General features: G+C 42.5%; 1 protein-coding gene across 7 annotated transcripts in view; it reads right to left on the bottom strand.

Moving 5' to 3' along the window:
- The window catches only part of TENM2 (teneurin transmembrane protein 2), a 1355454-nt gene that overhangs the window by 402616 nt on the left and 934910 nt on the right, over positions 1-17928 (bottom strand). For 6 of the 7 annotated variants that reach the window (XM_070465745.1, XM_070465746.1, XM_070465747.1 and 3 more), the window contains one exon: positions 6458-6667. The exons of the other annotated variant lie outside the window; for it this stretch is intronic. In XM_070465745.1, the coding sequence (XP_070321846.1) occupies positions 6458-6667 (210 nt within the window). The remainder of the gene's footprint in view (positions 1-6457; positions 6668-17928) is intronic. 7 annotated transcript variants of the gene reach the window in all.

The following is a 17928-nucleotide window of genomic DNA, read 5'->3' as shown; positions in this document are numbered from 1 at the left end:
GTTCCTGAGCTCCTCCTAAACTTATTCAACCAGAATCTTCTGCAAAGAGTCAGGGGATGTGTGTGTTTGCCAAGCAGAGGAGGTCAAGAGTAGTTTTGTGATGTGGTATCAGTTTTTCCCCAGTCTTTTAAACAGCGTAACTCGTGTCCCTTAAGGCAATGCTCTCATTGTCTTCTGTTTCTCTCAGTAAGTCACTCAGATATTTTCAAGGTCAACATTTAACAGAGGGGTGGGGAAAAAAGTCTCTGAAATTAGGAAGGTTAGGTTTGATACCCAGGCTGTTCATTTCTCAGCTTTGTGACTTCAGTCACTTCTTTGTGCCATGGTGTTTTCATCCGTGGGATGGGTAAGATGGTAATCCTCTTACTCTGGGGTGTGGTGGGGAGTAAATGAAAGGAGAATGTGCTGTGCTGTGGTTAGTCCCTCAGTCGTGTCCGACTCTTCGTGACCGCATGGACTGTAGCCTGCCAGGCTCCTCTGACCATGGGATTCTCCAGGCAAGAATACTGGAGTGGGTTGCCATGCCCTGCTCGAAAGGAGGTATGTAAAGTGTCTGACGTAACACCTAACGTAGAAGGGAGAAGGCAGCTTTGGGGGAGAAGCAAACCCATGTGTTCTGCATTGAGGGCGAGAGCAAGGTGAAGGTGTGCCCTCCCCAGCCTCGAGACAGCATCCTGGACTTGGTCCACACTGCTGGTGCACTGGAACCTTCTGGAGAAGAGGCAGTCAGACCACTGCCTAGAACCAGAAAGGGATTACAGGCAGCTCTGAACATCTGGCCCCCACGTCCAAGCTGAAGGAGAAGAACCAGGAACCAAGCAACTCATGCACAGAACAAATCCAATTTGGGGACGTGAATGATATTTGGACTCGATTTCCTGACCTCCAAGTCAAGAGTGAAGAGTGAAATCTCTCCCCAACAGGTGTGTCTCTTTCTGCTGAGGCTCCCACTGAGTCCTTTATACTGGTTCTGCCACTGCTTGTCGTGATATGTACAAGTGTTATTCAACACCTTCTCATTTAAAGACAATTGACAAAGTTTGAGAGGATCAAAAACGGGAGAAACCAAGCAAAAAATAGGTATATTGAATATGATTTGTATGTTCCTCTGAGTTGGGATATTCTAAACTGCCTTCGCTCCCCCTCATTATCCAGTTTTTCCATTTACACATGATGTAAGGCATTACACTTAGCAGTTCCCGAAGACACTGATAAATTCATTTATTTAATAAATACTTATTGAGCATCTATTTTGGACCTAACACCAGAATCCTACAGAGGCACTTTATGCATAATGAATTGAACCTAAGAGAAGAAACAGAAGTCTAGAAAGAAAAAGGTTAAAATGGGGTACCTTAAAAAAGGTGCCATAAACTGTGAAGAGATGACTCACTGGAGAAGACCCTGATGATGGGAAAGACTGAAGGCAGAAGGAGAAGAGGGAAGCAGAGGATGAGATGGTTAGACAGCATTATCAACTCAATGGACATGAATTTGAGCAAACTCTGGGAGATAGTGGAGGACAGGGAAGCCTGGCATACTGCAGTCAATGGGATCACAGAGTTGGATACAACGTAGCAACTGAACCACCACAACCAACAGTCTCACAATGTAGAAGGATTTTTAAAAGAAAACAAGTTAGCATTACCAGCACAGTCAGATCATCCATGTGTGTAAGAATTGCTGTGAGCTATTTAGGAAATCCTAAATAAAATTAAATTAGAGTGGGCATACTCTATTTAAGGAGACAAGAAAATTTGTAACATATTAGAGGAAAAATTCTTCCTTAAGCCTAAAATACACTGGGTTGGCCAAAAAATTTGTTCAGATTTTTCTATATGCATGTACAGGAAAACCCAAATGAACTTTTTGGCCAATCCAATACAAGGTGACGTCATTTCATTAACTTAAAAATATTCTGGGCACTCCCCTTCTGCCTCATCCCAAATCCAGCCCCATGGATGGTGGGAGGAGCCAGATGAATGAGACTGTGCTTTAGTTCGCAGGAGAGGATGTCATTTCGAACCTCTCAAAGGCTGTCAAGACAAAGCTGTCATATAGAATGTCTGCTTCTCAGGTTCTGGGTGAGGACGACCACCCCAAAGTTGACTAATTTCCATAAACATTTAGTTAGGAGCAATGATATTTAAGGTCTGTTGCCCATGGGACAAACAGTTGACATGGTCTTTTATAGAACTAAGGTTTATCTATGGATCAAATCAAGTTTTGCCCTTGGGTTGTGCAATTTTGGCACATTAGTACAAAGGTTTTTTAACTGAAAATGTTCTCTATGGCTCATGAGGAGGGAAGTCATAAGACATTTTGACAGGACACTCTTTCGCATGCATTATAGCAGGTTTCTGGGAATCAGTCATCTTTCTGGCCTCACTAATATAAGGATTTGCAGAATTTCCCTGAAGCAGTCAGTTGATTTGTTTTTACCTCATGGATGTTGTGTGTGGGGGGGGTTTTCTCTTTTTGCTTTGGTTTCTGGGAAGCTTAGAATCAAGTTTTTCTATCTTAAATAATGGAACAGGACTTTATATATATGAGCCTGTATGTATGCTTTTCTCCCTAGATTTTTCCCTTTATTCTCTTATAATTTTCCAGTTTTTGAAAAAATTTTGTTAGAAGCTGTCCAAATTATAGGGAAGATGTAAGAGAAGGAATGAATGAATGAATGGCTGAATGAATGAATGAGTGAAGTTTTTTGCTTTATGATGCCAGATAAACAAGAGTATCATTTAATGAGCTAGGCAACTGAATTCCTGAACCACTCTAGGGAACTCAGGGCTTGCTGTTTTGAAGTACTATATTCTTTAGAATTAACCAAGGTGAAGCTTTTTAAAAAAGAGTTGGGTACCTTCAATGCACTTTAACAAAGTGACACTCTCCAGCGGATATAGCTTCTTTGTCACACAGAACCAATGGAAAGGGTCCTGGTGGATGCATACTGATTACATTTCTTCTGCATAGTTTGATGTTACTAATGAGTATTCAAAACCCCTTTATTTAGACTTTTAAGAAAATGGAAACTCAACCTTTTAGAGTGGAGGAGGTAAGTCAATGCTTTTAGACTATAATGCAGCTGCCCGGGTATTTTCTGCCTCATATGCTGATAGCAAAATGCAAACCCCATTCCTATTTGGAAGGTAGTCTTATGCGTTCATCCGCAGGAGCCTCCATTATGTTGCCACTGGGATCCAGACTTTTTTCTTCCAGATGACTTACTTCACAGAATCTGAAATTATGCTGTTGTAGACAAGAAACATCTCTGGAGCTGACCTGCTCTGGCAGAAGGTCAGAACACAGGATGAACCACTTGCCGGAGCTCAGGTATCTGGAAGAAGATGCTTGAGGGGATGGGAAGCACGCCTCTTTGAAGCATCTCACTAGCTGTACCTGGGTACCAGCACGATTGGCACAGATCGAAGGTTAGAGCAATTTGGCTGCACAGGTGCCAAGGTTTTAGTACTGTCCACTAAGGAATGCACTACAGTCACAGAAAATAATGGCAGCGGGGCCATAACGGTGAAGTTTTTGTTGTTGCCTTGAGATGTTCACGTTGTCAGAAACATTTTAGTCCATAGTTTATGTCCAGTTTGTCTCTTTAGAACAGAAGCTCTTTGAGCAGGAAATGAGCACACTGACTCTCTTAATGATGGGCTTCACTAATGTCCAGTCATAACAGCAACGATCAGAGGGCAGCAGGAAAGAATTTTTTTACTGTCATGTATGTGCTGAAGGTGTTGGAAGGGGTTTTATTTCACCTAAGAAAGATACAAAGATCAAACTGGTCCCAGATCTTCAAAGCACAGGGTCGTTGCCAAGAGATCGGCTTTGAAAGGTCTGTGTTCTTAAGCAGCTGAACATAACACAGCCAATCACGTGGTCACTTTGTTTGTGCCTCCACAGCTACTGAAAAAACCAGCCCCTTTCATCAAACTCAATTCAGAACACCCAGGCATGGCTCTGCACTTTGCATCTTCTGTGTCAAACTCTATTTTCAATCCTTTATGTCAAATTTAAATTCATGGCAACTACATTCAGATCTTGATAGAATTCCCAATTTGCTTTGGACCCCATATCCATTCCACAACACACACACACACACACATACATGTGAGCACACACATATTCAAAATGGATTTGCACTCACTTTAGCACTAAGCCAGAATCAAGAATTTTGAATGGTGGCCAGTTGACTGGAGCTTTAACCAGTTCTCAGATTAAGTAACTTTCCGACAACAAGGATAGTGCACATTTGGATCTTTACCCCTCAGGTGAAGAAATCCTGTCACTGTAGTCTTAAGTGGGATGAAAATGGACCCTCAAATTTTCTGTAGTATTTTGCCCTATTATTGAAGCTTAAATAGCTATCAGTCTGAAGTGAGCAGAACAAATTGGTGTGAGTGAAGAAAAATGGATAAGTTTGAGTCCGAACACACACATCTGTTGTGTCCACCAGAAGGAGGTCTTGATTAGGCAGCAAATCAACAAAAATTCCCTATCAACCACTTACAATCTGATACAACAGAAAAGAAATCACTCACGGCATTATCACCAAGAAAACATTCTAGACAGCCCTGAGGTATGAATTGACCCCTCTTATGGAAATCATCTTGGCTTGGGTATACATATATGCATAAAAGGAGATAGTTTTTAAAAGCTCATTTTCTTGCTAATAATCATCTGTTTTTAAAAAGCTATCAGCAGGTGCACCTCATTTCAAAAGCCTCTTGTCCTTTATAATACAATATTCATCACGATTACATAGTATGAAATAAAAAGCAGCAAAACATAAGCGAGGATAGTTCAATTAAATGCAACATAATCTCAGAAGCAAAGGAAAAAAAAAAAAAGATCCTGTAGCTAAAATCAGGTTCCGATGAAAGAAAAAAGGGAATATATTTCCACATATTTTTAATTATATAGAATTTCCTCAAACATGATTTTTCATAATATATTCCATTAAGTTAACATCATATTTGAAGAAAGAGCATTTTCCGATTTCATTTTAAGCCTGATTTTGAGCAATTACAGTGTCATTGTTCCGCGGTAGAAAGGTTGAATTCATTTACTGTGTGGTTATGCTAGTTATGATTGATGTCTCTTCTCCAAATGATAAACCAATCACCCCAATGATGTAATGTCATTTTAAGAGTGCCATAATCACATTTCTCTCAAACTAGAAGCTCTGATGAGTTCTAATAAAGATTTATGGTAGATTAAAGGCCTTCATAATATCAACAATGGATGGCTCATTTGATGAGAGATTTGATTAGGTAATTTTTTTGAAAAAGAATATGAGTTTACTAAATATATCAGGGCTGGCTTTGAAGAAGGGCATGGGCCATCATAAGTAGCAGTCCATCATTCCATCTCCTGAATGAATCATCTGTAATGTATTTAGGAGGTCCTCTCTAATTGTAGGGGTTGAGGCCATTGGTGGCATATACTCATGGATGGAGCCCAAATACAATCTCATCAAGGAACACCCTTGGCATGGAAATCCAGAGCTTTCCGATTGCTTTTGATGGGATATGCTAATGAACACCATGAGTGACCAACTCCAAAGATAACTTCCAAGCCTTGGAGGTCGGGAGCAATTAATTTCCACAAATGTTTCTCCTTGGGCTGTGGGTACTTAACCCTACATGCTGCCCAATCCTACATTCACGTGTGTTGTGAGCCACCAACAGCAGAAATCAAAATAAGGCATGGCTACTTCTGGGTCTGGGGCAATTGCACCTACGATTTAGAGAACTAGAACTGAGGCAAGTACCACAAAATCCTCAAAAGGGGGACAGAATGCTGTGACCCCTCCTTTTGATGTGTGAATGTGAAAACCACGGTGAGAACCAAGGATTTAGAGGTGGTATTTATCATGGTACCATGGAAGCAGCTCATTAATTTCAAGTGAAGTGGGACAAGTAGAGGGTCAGAGGTGAGGTCACCCTCAAAACACTTCGGACTTGGCAAGACATTCAGCATTCACATCAGGGGAACACATTTTGATTGCAAAATCATCTAAATAAGCAAGGAAGAAAGAGTCAGAAGCCAACCATCAAAAAAAAAAAATCTGAGATGCATATGCATTGGTCACGTTGAGGGTGTCCGTTGGCTATGACCAGAATCACAGTAATACAACATTCAATATTCCATCATCTCTCTGCACTTCACCTTTGAGACCTGCAGACTCTCACGTGCAGTTGGGGGGAAATTCTTCCCACTGAAGATGAGGGCCAAGCTCTGTTCAGATAAGCCACACCTCTTCAGTAACCACAGCCTTCAATAGACCCTGAAACCTCAATGTCGCCAGACGACAAACGCACTTCACCTCCTCGCTCCCCACACCACCTTCTCCCCAGCCCTGGTTTCAGAGGTGTCATTTCGCAGGAGACTCCAAATCACCACACACACACCACCGCATGTTCAGACGCCACGGTTTCCTTACCACTGCTGGAGGCTTGCTGGGGCCCTGAGCATGCTCTGAGCAGGTATGAATTGGGGGAGAACTCCTCATCGGGGTTGGTGTCCATGATTTGATGGGAGGTGTTGCTGTCTAGCAATGGCATCTGGCAGCTAACGGGTGGAGGATTATGGGAGCTAGGCAGCTGAGCAGATGGGAGGAGGCTAGACGAGGATGTAGGTGGAATGGGACGACCTGGGAAAGAGGACAGAGGGGTCAAAGGTCAGCAATGAGTGTCATGAGAGCATCCAGAGAAAGTTACATTACAATCACCTCACAATACAAATATCAAAAAAAAAAAAAAAAAAAAAAAAAGCTCCAGGTGTGTATTTTTTTTTTGAGTGATTTGATGTTTTTTCCAAAAGTCCAAATTCATACGACCGTAGTTGTGTATTTCAGAAAATGGACATGACAACAGAAGTATCCATCGACACAGCTGAAATGGGATCAGTCAGGAAGACATCCACTTCCTTCTGTCTTTCCTGCCATGGTCTGAATCGAAGTCTCCACCATCTCTTAATGGACTAACTCCCTTCTGTTCTCCCTGCTTCCACTCTTGCCAACACCTGTCTCTGACCCTTTGTCTCTCTCCCTTCTCTACTGCAGACAGAACGCTATTTTACTGATAGAAATTAGATCATATCACCCTCCTGCTTGGCACCTTCTGGTGGCTTCCCGCTTTCTGTAGAAAGAGACCCAAACTCTTTACACTGCCCTGCATGTCTCGTCTACACTGGCACCAGCTGCCTCTCCCATCTCACCTCTGATAGTGGTACCATGCTCCACTTTTATTCTCCAGCCAATGTACCATCTTTATTTCTGTTGCTTGCACACATCACATCATTCCACCTTCAGAGTCTTTACACTTCCCGTCCCCTCTAGTGGAACATTCTTCCTTACCTGCAACCTCACTGATACTCACAAGCCTGCTTCTTTTCATTCAAGCCTCCCCTGTTTGCCTTCTTGAGAACTGCCCATTTATCTGCTCTATCCTGTCATCCTGTTTAAATTTCTTGACAGCCTTTATGACTATTGGAAGGGAGATAAGTCTACTTATTTTATTCACCCCTACATACTCAGTATCTTCCTAACAAACAGCATCTGTTGAATGAATGAACAGATAAATAAGAGAGACTAAAATCAAATTAATTAGTTTCGGGAAGAAGGGGAGGAGAGGCAGAAAGGGTGACACATTTGCATTTCAGAGAAGTGGCCAGTGCCACCGTAGTCTGGTGGCTCAGATGGTAAAGAATCTGCCTGCAACGAGGGAAACCTGGGTTTGATCCCTGGGTCAGGAAGTTCCCCTGGAGAAGGGCATGGCAACCCACTCAGTATTCTTGCCTGGAGAATTCCATGGACAGAGGAGCATGGTGCACTACAGTCCATGGGGTCCCAAAGAGTCAGACAGGACTGAGCGACTGTTTCTTCCATCACTGTCTTCATCATGTGGTTCTTCTGGACATCACTGTGAAATTCCTACGAGGACCATCCACACCAAGCCATAGGGAAGAGCAGCCAGCCTGGAAGGAGGTGGGCAGTGTCTTGGAGCTGGCTTTCTGTCAAGAACTTCTCCTGCACAGAAGGCCCTACAACCCCTCTTTTTCTGTGGCAGGGAGCTCCTGGCAGCAGAAGTGCTGAGTGAAGGTAACTGCTGTGTGGACTTTAACCTGATTCACCCTTATATCTTGGGGTCCTTGTGATTGCTTGCCTGCTGGTTTGTTCATTTGGAAAGCTCAGAAAAATGAGCCAAGAACAGCAGCCCAGGGGATATGCCCTAAATCGGGGTTGTCGAAAAGAGGGAAGGTATTAAGAAGGCAAACTCAAGAACCAGGTTAGAGTTTCAACTCAGGCAAGACATGCCGGAGGCAGAAGAAACCCATGTTCCTGCTTTTAGATGCACTGCACCTGTGAAGGCATTTTCAGACATCTCATTATTGTTAAGTCGCTCAGTTGTATGCAACTCTTTGTGACCCTATGGACTGTAGCGCTCCAGGCTCCTCTGTCCATGGGATTTCCCAGACAAGAATAGTACAGTGGGCTGCCATTTCCTCCTCCAGGGGATCTTCCCGACCCAGAGATTGAATCTGCATCTCCTGCAATGCAGCTGAATTCTTTACCACTGAGCCACCTGGGAAGCCCTCAGACATTACATCTGGATGTATATTTTTGTCATCGCTTTTTAATTGTATTTCATGATCAGTTCCCCAGTGCATTAAATGTTATTGATAGATCATTTTGAATCAGTAAAATGTACAAGCATCTCCTAAAGGGACTCTGCTAAACACTAAGGATACAAAAATAAGAAAGACATCATCCTTGCCCTCAGAGAGCTCACAGTCTAGTGGGAGAGGCAAGCAGTAAAATACATCATTTCAGCAGCACGTGGTAAAGAGCACGATGGCCCCATGTAAGAACAGGCTTCTGTGGGGGCCCGGAAAAAAAGACTAGGTCGAAGTAGGGGTGGCGAGTCAAACAAGGATTCTTGGGAAAGGTGGTATGCAGGCAATCTTCAAGAGAAGAGGAAAGGGGCTCTTGGTGAGATGAAACACAATGAACAACAGCACAGACGCATCAAATCACTAGCCAATTACCCTTTTTGAGGGTGGGAGTTGCAGAGAGAGAGAGGAATCAAGGTACCCTTAAAGTTTAAATGTTAGGGGCTTGGTAACACAGTCAAAGAAGACTCATTCCTGAAGTAGGTCAATGGATGAATGAAGTTTGATTTTAAAAATCCAATTCATTCATAACTGTTCAGGAGACATATAAGGCATGATATTCTTGCCAGATGCTTTGGCAAGGGTAGGCTGAATAATCAGCATGTGATCAGAATCAGTACACACATTTAATCAACGTGACTTCCCCCCAAAGCTGATAAAAATACTACCATCATTATTATTATTTTAACTGCTAATCTTTTTGCATAATGACTATCTGCCTCTCACAGCACAATCATGATCAATTCTATGAGGTTAAATGATTATCATCCCTATTTTGCAGATGAGAAAACTGAGGCACAGCACAGTGAGACTGCATAGGCAGCAAGTGACAGGGGCCAGGTTTGCCTATTCCCAAATCTACTGTCTCACCAGTCTGCATGCTGTTTGCCTAAACTGCATGGTGACAAAAATGGAAGACGGTGACATACAAGGAGGGGAGGTGATGGATAGGAAATCATATTTCAAGTTTCCCATTTCCCCATCCCAAGGCACTCTGGGAATTTCAAATGAGAAACACTGCTTTGAATAACCATTGATAGCAGCTATCAGCTGGCAGAGTTCAAAGCTTTTCTCAAAATTTTGTTATGAAGTTCAAAGTGGCTTCTTCACAGCCAAGCTACCCTCCACCTTCTTCAAGGCTCCTTGATGCAGAGGCGGCCTGACCAGGGCATGGTGAAGTTGGCATTGACATCTACTTAGCAGTGGGGCTGTGGCAAGAATGGATTTTAACTCCCAATCAATAGGCTTTAAAGTTTGTATTACTGAGGCATATCTGAAACTGCATGTTGAAGAACAAGGGTGGCTGGAAGCCAATTTTTAAATTCCTTTTGAGTGACTGAGGTGGAACTGAAGTTCAGGGGCAATTTTCCAGGAGCCTGATATGATAGTTGCTGTGAAATCATTCTTTACATGAACTTCTGGAAATTTTGTTCAGCACGAATTCATTTCCTAGGGTACAGAGAGGACTGCTTTTTAATTTATACACACACAGACAATGGAAGAGCAATCCTAACACTGCAGGCATGGGGTTGTTCCCTTCTACTAGAACACACACCGCAGAACTATCTGACTCCTGTGAAATCCACGCACCCTTAAAATCCATGCTTTGGGAGCTCCTTAAATTCTCGAGCTGGTATCCACTGCTACTTGGGAAATTTCTCAGTCCCAAGATCTGCCCCCAATCAAATTGTGTGCTGTTCTCTATTTGCTATGTCATTTGCTAATTTTGTTCACTTATGCTACATTTTTCCCCATGACTATTCCAACTGACAGAGACCATCTGTACAGACACAAACAGGTTCCAAAGTACAGGGGAGAAAGCTGGAACTTACACAGGCTCACTTCATAGACCATGATTTCTTACTAAAATACTTAGTATGGGATGGGCATGAAACCAGGGGCTACGTCCTTATCCAGTTCCTACTTGATGCACTATGGGGGCTCCCTGACCCCCAAACTATTCTTTAAATTTTATTTTGAATGTGTATAGAGTCCACGGCAAATATACAGAAAACCAGGTTCCATCAATCTGTTAAACAGCAAGAGGAAACATGCAAAGGCAGCAGTATGTCATTCATTCAACTCACATGGTCTTGATATGTGTGGTGTGTGTGTGTGTGTGTGTGTGTGTGTGTGTTTTCTAAGATCCCCATGTAAATCAAAGTCTAATTATGTGTGACTGGATTCCCCATGACCTTAAAAGTGGGAACTAAGTAAAATTTGCTGATTTTTCTGCTTTCAAATGAATAAGATTTTGTGACGGTTTCAATTCATACCATTTTTTGGATTGAAAGACACATGGCATGGGCAAACCACTTCAGTCACCTCTCTGCCCAACCTCTGGACCCATCCCTATCCTCACTCCATATAAAGAACAAGCCTGCCCCTCTTGGAGGAGTGAGAAAGCAAGGGCACTGTTATTTGTTCTCACTATCTTCTGCTGTGGCATGAGCCCCAGTAAAGCTTTGCCTGAAAAAAAAAAAAAAAAAGGACCCTATGAATTTTTACCTAACTAAAAAACTTATGACATTTTGATTCTACTTGTTTGACTTAGTATAAATAGACTGCTAGATTTCTAATTAAAAAAAAAACAGATATGCAACAAGCAACAAAGGTTTACTGTATAGCACAGGGAACTGTAATCATTATCTTACAATAACCTGTAATGGAAAATAATCTGAAAAATAATATATGTGTATAACTGAATCACCTTGCTGTGTACCTGAAACACTCTAAGTCAACTACGCGTCAATAATGCATATATTTTAAAAAAAAGACATATGGCCAGACAAATCAGTTTCATGCTAGTTCTGACTAGTAGTGGCTGTTCAGAAGGCTGTGTTGAGAAGGATTCTGAGGACCTCCTGGGTTCTGAAGGAAACAGTCCTATCATCAAATAGAAAAATCATGGATAAGGAATGAGGGGAAAGGTAGCATATCTTTAGAGTGCACTTGCCATCTATGCCCCAGCCCTTCATACATCATCTGCTTCAGCCACATCTGAAAACTTTATTCCACACCACCTGTGGCTTAGTCACCTTGCTTTCACTCCCAATGTCTTGATCACAGCTCTGTCTTTCTTCTTAAACTGACTTGGATCCAACTCTAGTTCTCCCACCCAAGATTAAATGGCTACAATCTACTCTCCACCCCCAAAGCAGTAAATATCATCCGTGAAATTGCTGCTCTGCCCAACTGTTGCTAACACATTCACTAATTTATGATTGAGGGCATGTTGCAGATCAATTCCCCAAATTTACTTCCAACAAAGTTCCTCTTCTGTTCAAAAGATTAATGGCCAGCTGATACTAAAATCTTTTGTGTAGACAATGCATAGCTGATCTATGCAGGGACGGGGTATCAGGATACTTGGTGGAGCAGAGACACATGGGTGGGAGACAGTCAAAACAAAGCAAAACGAACATCATGGAGAACAATTACATATAAAATAATAAGTGAAATGAACTCATTATTAAATATACATGCGATTTCACTTTGTGCTAAGAACTTAGCCAAGTATGTTACATGCACTATTCTCTTACAACATTCACAACTTTTCTGTGAACAAAATCCTATTATCATCCCCATTTATAGGTGAAGAAACTGAGGCTGAGATGGACTAACTTTCCTAATGTTTTACCAATAGCAGAACTGGCCGGTATTTGAATTCAGGTGTTCTGATGGCAAAACCCAAGCCTCAGACGGCTCCTTCAATGCTTTCCCAATTCCCACATTAAAGAAGAGAGATTGCTTAAAAAAAAAGAACAAGGTATGAACCCCAGACACATTGGTCCTCTTCTGGAAGGCACCATAGAGGTCATCCTAGAGGAGGTAATTAACCAGGGACAGAAACAAGGCTCCTCCTGGAAATAGTCAGAGATCACGCATACACAATACATGATTTGCAAAGAAAGAAAGCAATTCTTAAGTCAGAGACAGGAAATCCTCTGTGGTTTTGTAAGTTTAAGGACTTAATAAAAATATCAGTTTTGTGTTAAAGTTGAGGTTGCAAAAGGACTGCGTTAACAAAAGCAAAGCAGTTGGTTCGAGAATTCAAACAATTGTCCTAATGGCATTTCCCAATACTTACTGTTTACTCAGATGTTTGACTAAATTATCCATTTTCCCTCAGATGTTTGGGATTTATGAAATCTCTATTTTTGACAGAGTGAAAAGTGAGGTATGTGGGTATGTATGTACACAGAAATCATTTCAATGCCTGAGACTGTGCGGGCAACCCACTCCAGTATTCTTGCCTGGGAAATCCCTTAGATAGAGAAAGCTGGTGGGCCACAGTCCTTGCGCTTGCAAAGAGACTGAGCAACTGAGCATTTGGTTTGTCACTGATGAGTAGTTGAGGAATGTGGCCCCACTTTCTTTGGAGTTCCATGTGAACATCATTCTGGAAGATGGATCAGATCTTTTTAACTCTACCTGGCTCCACACATGGAACTTGAAGAAGGCTGTTGGTGGGACAGCTCACTCGAGGTATGGTGAGCTCAAGGGGGCACGGGGGCACAGGAAACCAGCCGCCACCACATCTGGTCCAAAGTGCCCCGACAACAGCTCGGACCAGACTCCCCGCCTCCAGCTGAAGGAATGTGGAGGAAGCCGCTGCACATCCGTTCAGCCTATGTCATGTGCTAAGAAAAAGACTCTGGGACTTTTCACATACCCTTCCCCAGTTGTCAGGTAGTCAGAATAGAAAAAAGGAGTCTAGAATGGCGGTGGCTAAAAGGCAAGGGAAGGGAAAAACCCTTGAAAATAGAACAAAGGAAGGTCCAAGGACTACCACTGATGTCAGGGGAGTTTGTAATTTCCTTGGTTCTGTCTTGTCACAACAGAACTTTGAAGTGATGGATGGACCAGTGTTACAGCTCCGTTTTATTTAGAAAGTAAAGGAAAATACATCCTCGAGGCATGAGGGCATGTTGGCCCAAAAGACGCGAAGAGAAGAGAAGCCCCCCCAGCCCAATTTTGGCCCTTCTTTTTATATTTTTTTTCTCCTCTCCCTGGGCCTGCCCTGTGTAAACTGGGCTAGCCAGCAGTGCTGTTTGTTTTACCTGAGGTCCTCACTCTGGTTCTCGGACCTTTCTTTGTTCTATTTTCATGGGCTTTTCCCTTCCTTGTCTTAACCACCACCATTCTGGACATTTTCCTATTCTAACTAATAGGAACTCCTAAACTAATTCCTAAACTAATCTAACACAATGATCACAGCAGCACTGTCTAGAGACTCAGGGATGTTAATAACAAGAATAGAGCAGAACCAAGATCTGACCTTCAGCTTGTGTTTTACTAAAACTGCAATGGCTTATTCCTAAACCTGGACTTGGCTCATGTTGAAATTCACCTGTTAATTGCCTTCATCATCCAACCCACCCCATTCTCATTTTCTACTCTGCCCTAAATGAAATCCCGGATTCTAATGGATGTGATTATCCAACAGTCTTTGGCAAATGAGGATTTCTGCCTTCCTGCTTACAGCATTCCTGTCTCGATACTGTGCAGTCCACCCTGAGTTCCTTGGTCCATCCGCTTTCCTCTGTCCTCCAGAGCCCAAGTGGGGAATGGAGAGGGCATAGGCTCTAAAGCCAGGCTGACAGCTCTGGCACTCTCTGTGTGAGTTTAAGCAATTAACGTCGCCTCTTTGGGCCTCTCCGATGACACTAGCACTGATGAACACTGACTTTACATGCTGTAGTGAAGGCCAGAGATAATACACCTGAGGCGGGGTCTGACACCATGGTAAGTGCCAGAGACTCAGACGGAGACAATGAAACTTGCAGCTTACTGGTTCCAGTTGGTCTGCAAGCATCTACTCTATGTGCATGGCCACGTGATAGTCATGGGGTCTAGTCATTCTTCCCTATTGGGTTGAGTCTGGTAGACAGTGAGGCTGGAACAATGTAGCTATCCTGCCAGTCAAGGGGAGAGGCTGCCTGAGAAAGGGATATGAGCGGACAGCAGAGATGTGAGGGGCAGAGAGAGATATTCGGATGGCACTGTTAGGGTACTGGATTCAGCTAGGACTGAAGCAACTCTGTCACTGAACTTCTCAATATATGAACCAATTCATTCTCCACCCAACCCTCTTTTTTTTGTTTTGTTTTGTCCAGTTTTTTGAGCCAGTTTGAGTTGGTTTCTGTCACTCAGAACCAAAAGCATCCTGTCTAAACCTGGTTACCAAGCCAAAGTGAGACTATGACTTGGTCAACACCAGAAAGTTATTTAGTAGAACACCTAGAATAAATTTCAGGGCAGAAGACTTCCAGAATTATGAGATGCTCATGTTCTATAAGCTGATTCCCTTCTTGTTAAGTCACGAAAAATTGAACATGTTGGGTCCCAGAGAAAACATTTATGGCAGGGGGTACCTAGTCTATTGATATGAATACTATGGGCATCAGAGAGTAGGGGAGAGATGCCGGCAAATGTTGGTATCAACCAAGCTTACACTGCAGTAGCCTTCTGTCCTCGGAAATGGAGAGAAACTCAGATGATCACCTTCTAGCTGGACTGGGCCTTACAATAAATATACCGATCCTGGAGAAGGGCGAGAGAAATCACCCAGGACTCAATTTCTTGCCTGCGTCTAAGATTTTAAAAAAGAACAGAGATAGTAGGTTCAAAACTGTAGAATGCAAAGCAACCTCAATGAATATAGCATTTGAAAATTCAAATAGGCGTGTATATGTGTGTGTGTGTGTGTAATTTTTACATCATATTATGTATTTATATTCCCCTCCTAGCTGCTTATATGTGCTGCCAGTGTTAGTCTAGATCAGTCATTCTTAAAGTGGGGGAAGTTTTGTCCCTCCAGGGGACAACTGGCAGTGTCTGGAGACATTTTGGTTGTCACAGTTCAGTGGGGCAGGGGAGGGAGAGGATGCTACTGACGTCTAGTAAGCAGAGACCAGAGATGCTGCTAAACATCCTACAATGCATGGGACTGTCCTCCACAACAAATAACTTCCAGCCCCAAATGTCAGCAGTGTGGAGGCCAAGAACCCTTGTGATTAAAATCCTTTATGTGACATAATCAGTTTCTAAGTAGCTCCTTTTTTATTTCCCCGCCCCAACTTATAAGAACTAGGTAGATATTAGAGAAAGAAATGGCAACCCATTCCAGTATTCTTGCCTGGAGCATCCCATGGACAGAGGAGCCTGGCAGGCCATGGTCCATAGGGTCACAGAGAGTTGGACACGACTGAGGTAAATAAGCATGCAGGCATGCAGGTAGATATTAGAAGTAAAAATTGTATCCAGTTAGCTCTTTCCCTTCACCCAAGAAAACTTCAAGCAAGTAAGTTTAAGATGCAAATGGGGGGGTTTAAGTTAAAGAGAGGGAAAAGTTCCTCAGAGCAAATCTAACTTGTTGCTAAGAGATATTACAGTTGGCCTTTATCCAGAAGATGGGGGAGACCTGCCTGTCAACAGAGTTGGGTTGCCTTTACAGATGTAAGAGATTCAGGGGAGAACATTCCAGCTCGGGTGAGGTAAGTGCATCTCACCTGAGGAATTTTCATGATGACCTCTTATGTCTTCTCAATGAGGCAGTATCAGCTTAACTGGGCTTGAGCTATTCCATATCAGCCCATTTCAAGTTTTTATTTTCACAGCAGAAGACCTAATTGCCCTCTTCACTCACACTTCACTGAACTCACTAAAGCCCAGTTAAGCATTTTCTCGAAAACAAATCGTTTTCAGATGGCCCTGGCAAAACTATCCTGATTTCGCACAGGCCATTATACATAATTTATTGGAAGAGTGGCAGGCTGTTGGACTTGCCCCAGTTAAAGGGCCTCTTTCAGGAGCTTGAGCATGAACTGTCTTCACAGTTTGGGGCTCCATGCCTTTAAGTGTCATTCCTAGATCTCACGAACAACTTGCCTGTTTATATAGCACATCTTCCTGGCAGCATTGCACTTTGGAAGGTGTCAAATATAGATCAGGCTCTAGATAGAGGGGAGAGTTTATTTTTGAAGTAATATGATTTCTATAATTTTTCTTAATGCCAGCCCTTTCATATTCATGAGATGAAATGCAGCAAATCTGTACAGTTTCCCCTTTGGAGGACATAAATTCTATTCCACCAGAAGCAATACAACTCTTCACTCAAGGTAAGGGAATCTCAAACATGTTCTGACCACAAATTCCTAGTTCCTTGATACATGCACCTTAATTACATCTCTCAGCTTCTTTAAGATGAGATGGTATTATTATTTTGGTGATGTGCACTTGTGTGGATCAGTGCTGACTGACGGAACTCTCTGGGATGATGGGCATGTTCTACGTCAATAATATTTAATGCATGTGAATACCAAACACCTGAAAGGTGACTAGTGCAAATGAGGAAGTGAATTCTCAATCTAAGTTCATATAGCCACATGTGGCTGCTGGCTACCATATTGGACGGCCACCAATATGAAGTCTAAGTCTAGCCTATGGTTCTAGATTGCCACTAAATGGTATCTCTCACTCCTGTGTCTCTCCTCCATTCAAGAGCCAATATATTTCTGAATGTACAGATTTGTTCCTGACATCCTCCTTTACTCTCCCAATGCTCCGCAGTGCCTAAGAAACATAGTTTTAACTCTCCCATGGAATTATCTCTTCCCAGATGCTCTCATGCCCTATACTCTAATCACATCAGAGCACTGGGGTGACTGAATATCCATCTTCCCCTACCCTCCTTCTCTATGTATGGAAGTCATTCCTTTCTCTTTGACAGTTTCAGCCTTCTCCTGCAAACCTCCTGGAAGACTCAGCTTAAGCATCATCTTCTTTATAAATCTTCCCTGATCACCTCACGCACTGGTTACCCAGGACATCCTTGTATCATTGTGTTTGTAATATGTTAACATATTTATTTTTCTACATGTCTGGCTCATTCATAAGACTATGAATGATTGGGTAGAAATGAGGGATCATGCACCTCTGTATGTTGGTACCCAGTTCAGAGCCTGTACACTGTAAGGAGTGGTGCTATTGGTTGATTATAACAATTTATGCCACAAGTATCTATTGCACATGTGTCAAGTGCACAATGGTGTTGATGTCACTGCTGGATGCCGTTTCTATTGGTCTTGGGTTTTTGGTGCCTCTCAATGTGTCAGTATTTTGCTGAGAAGAATTTATTCTGATTTTAAATGTAAGTTTTTCTTTTAATCAAGTAGCTGGAACTTTAAGAGTTGGACCATAAAGAAAACTGAGTGCCAAATAATTGATGCTTTTGAA

This window comes from Odocoileus virginianus, chromosome 3 (genome assembly GCF_023699985.2).
Source record: "Odocoileus virginianus isolate 20LAN1187 ecotype Illinois chromosome 3, Ovbor_1.2, whole genome shotgun sequence".
Taxonomy (NCBI): domain Eukaryota; kingdom Metazoa; phylum Chordata; class Mammalia; order Artiodactyla; family Cervidae; genus Odocoileus; species Odocoileus virginianus.
Note: the sequence above shows the minus strand (reverse complement) of the source record. Positions and strands in the feature narration are given on the sequence as shown.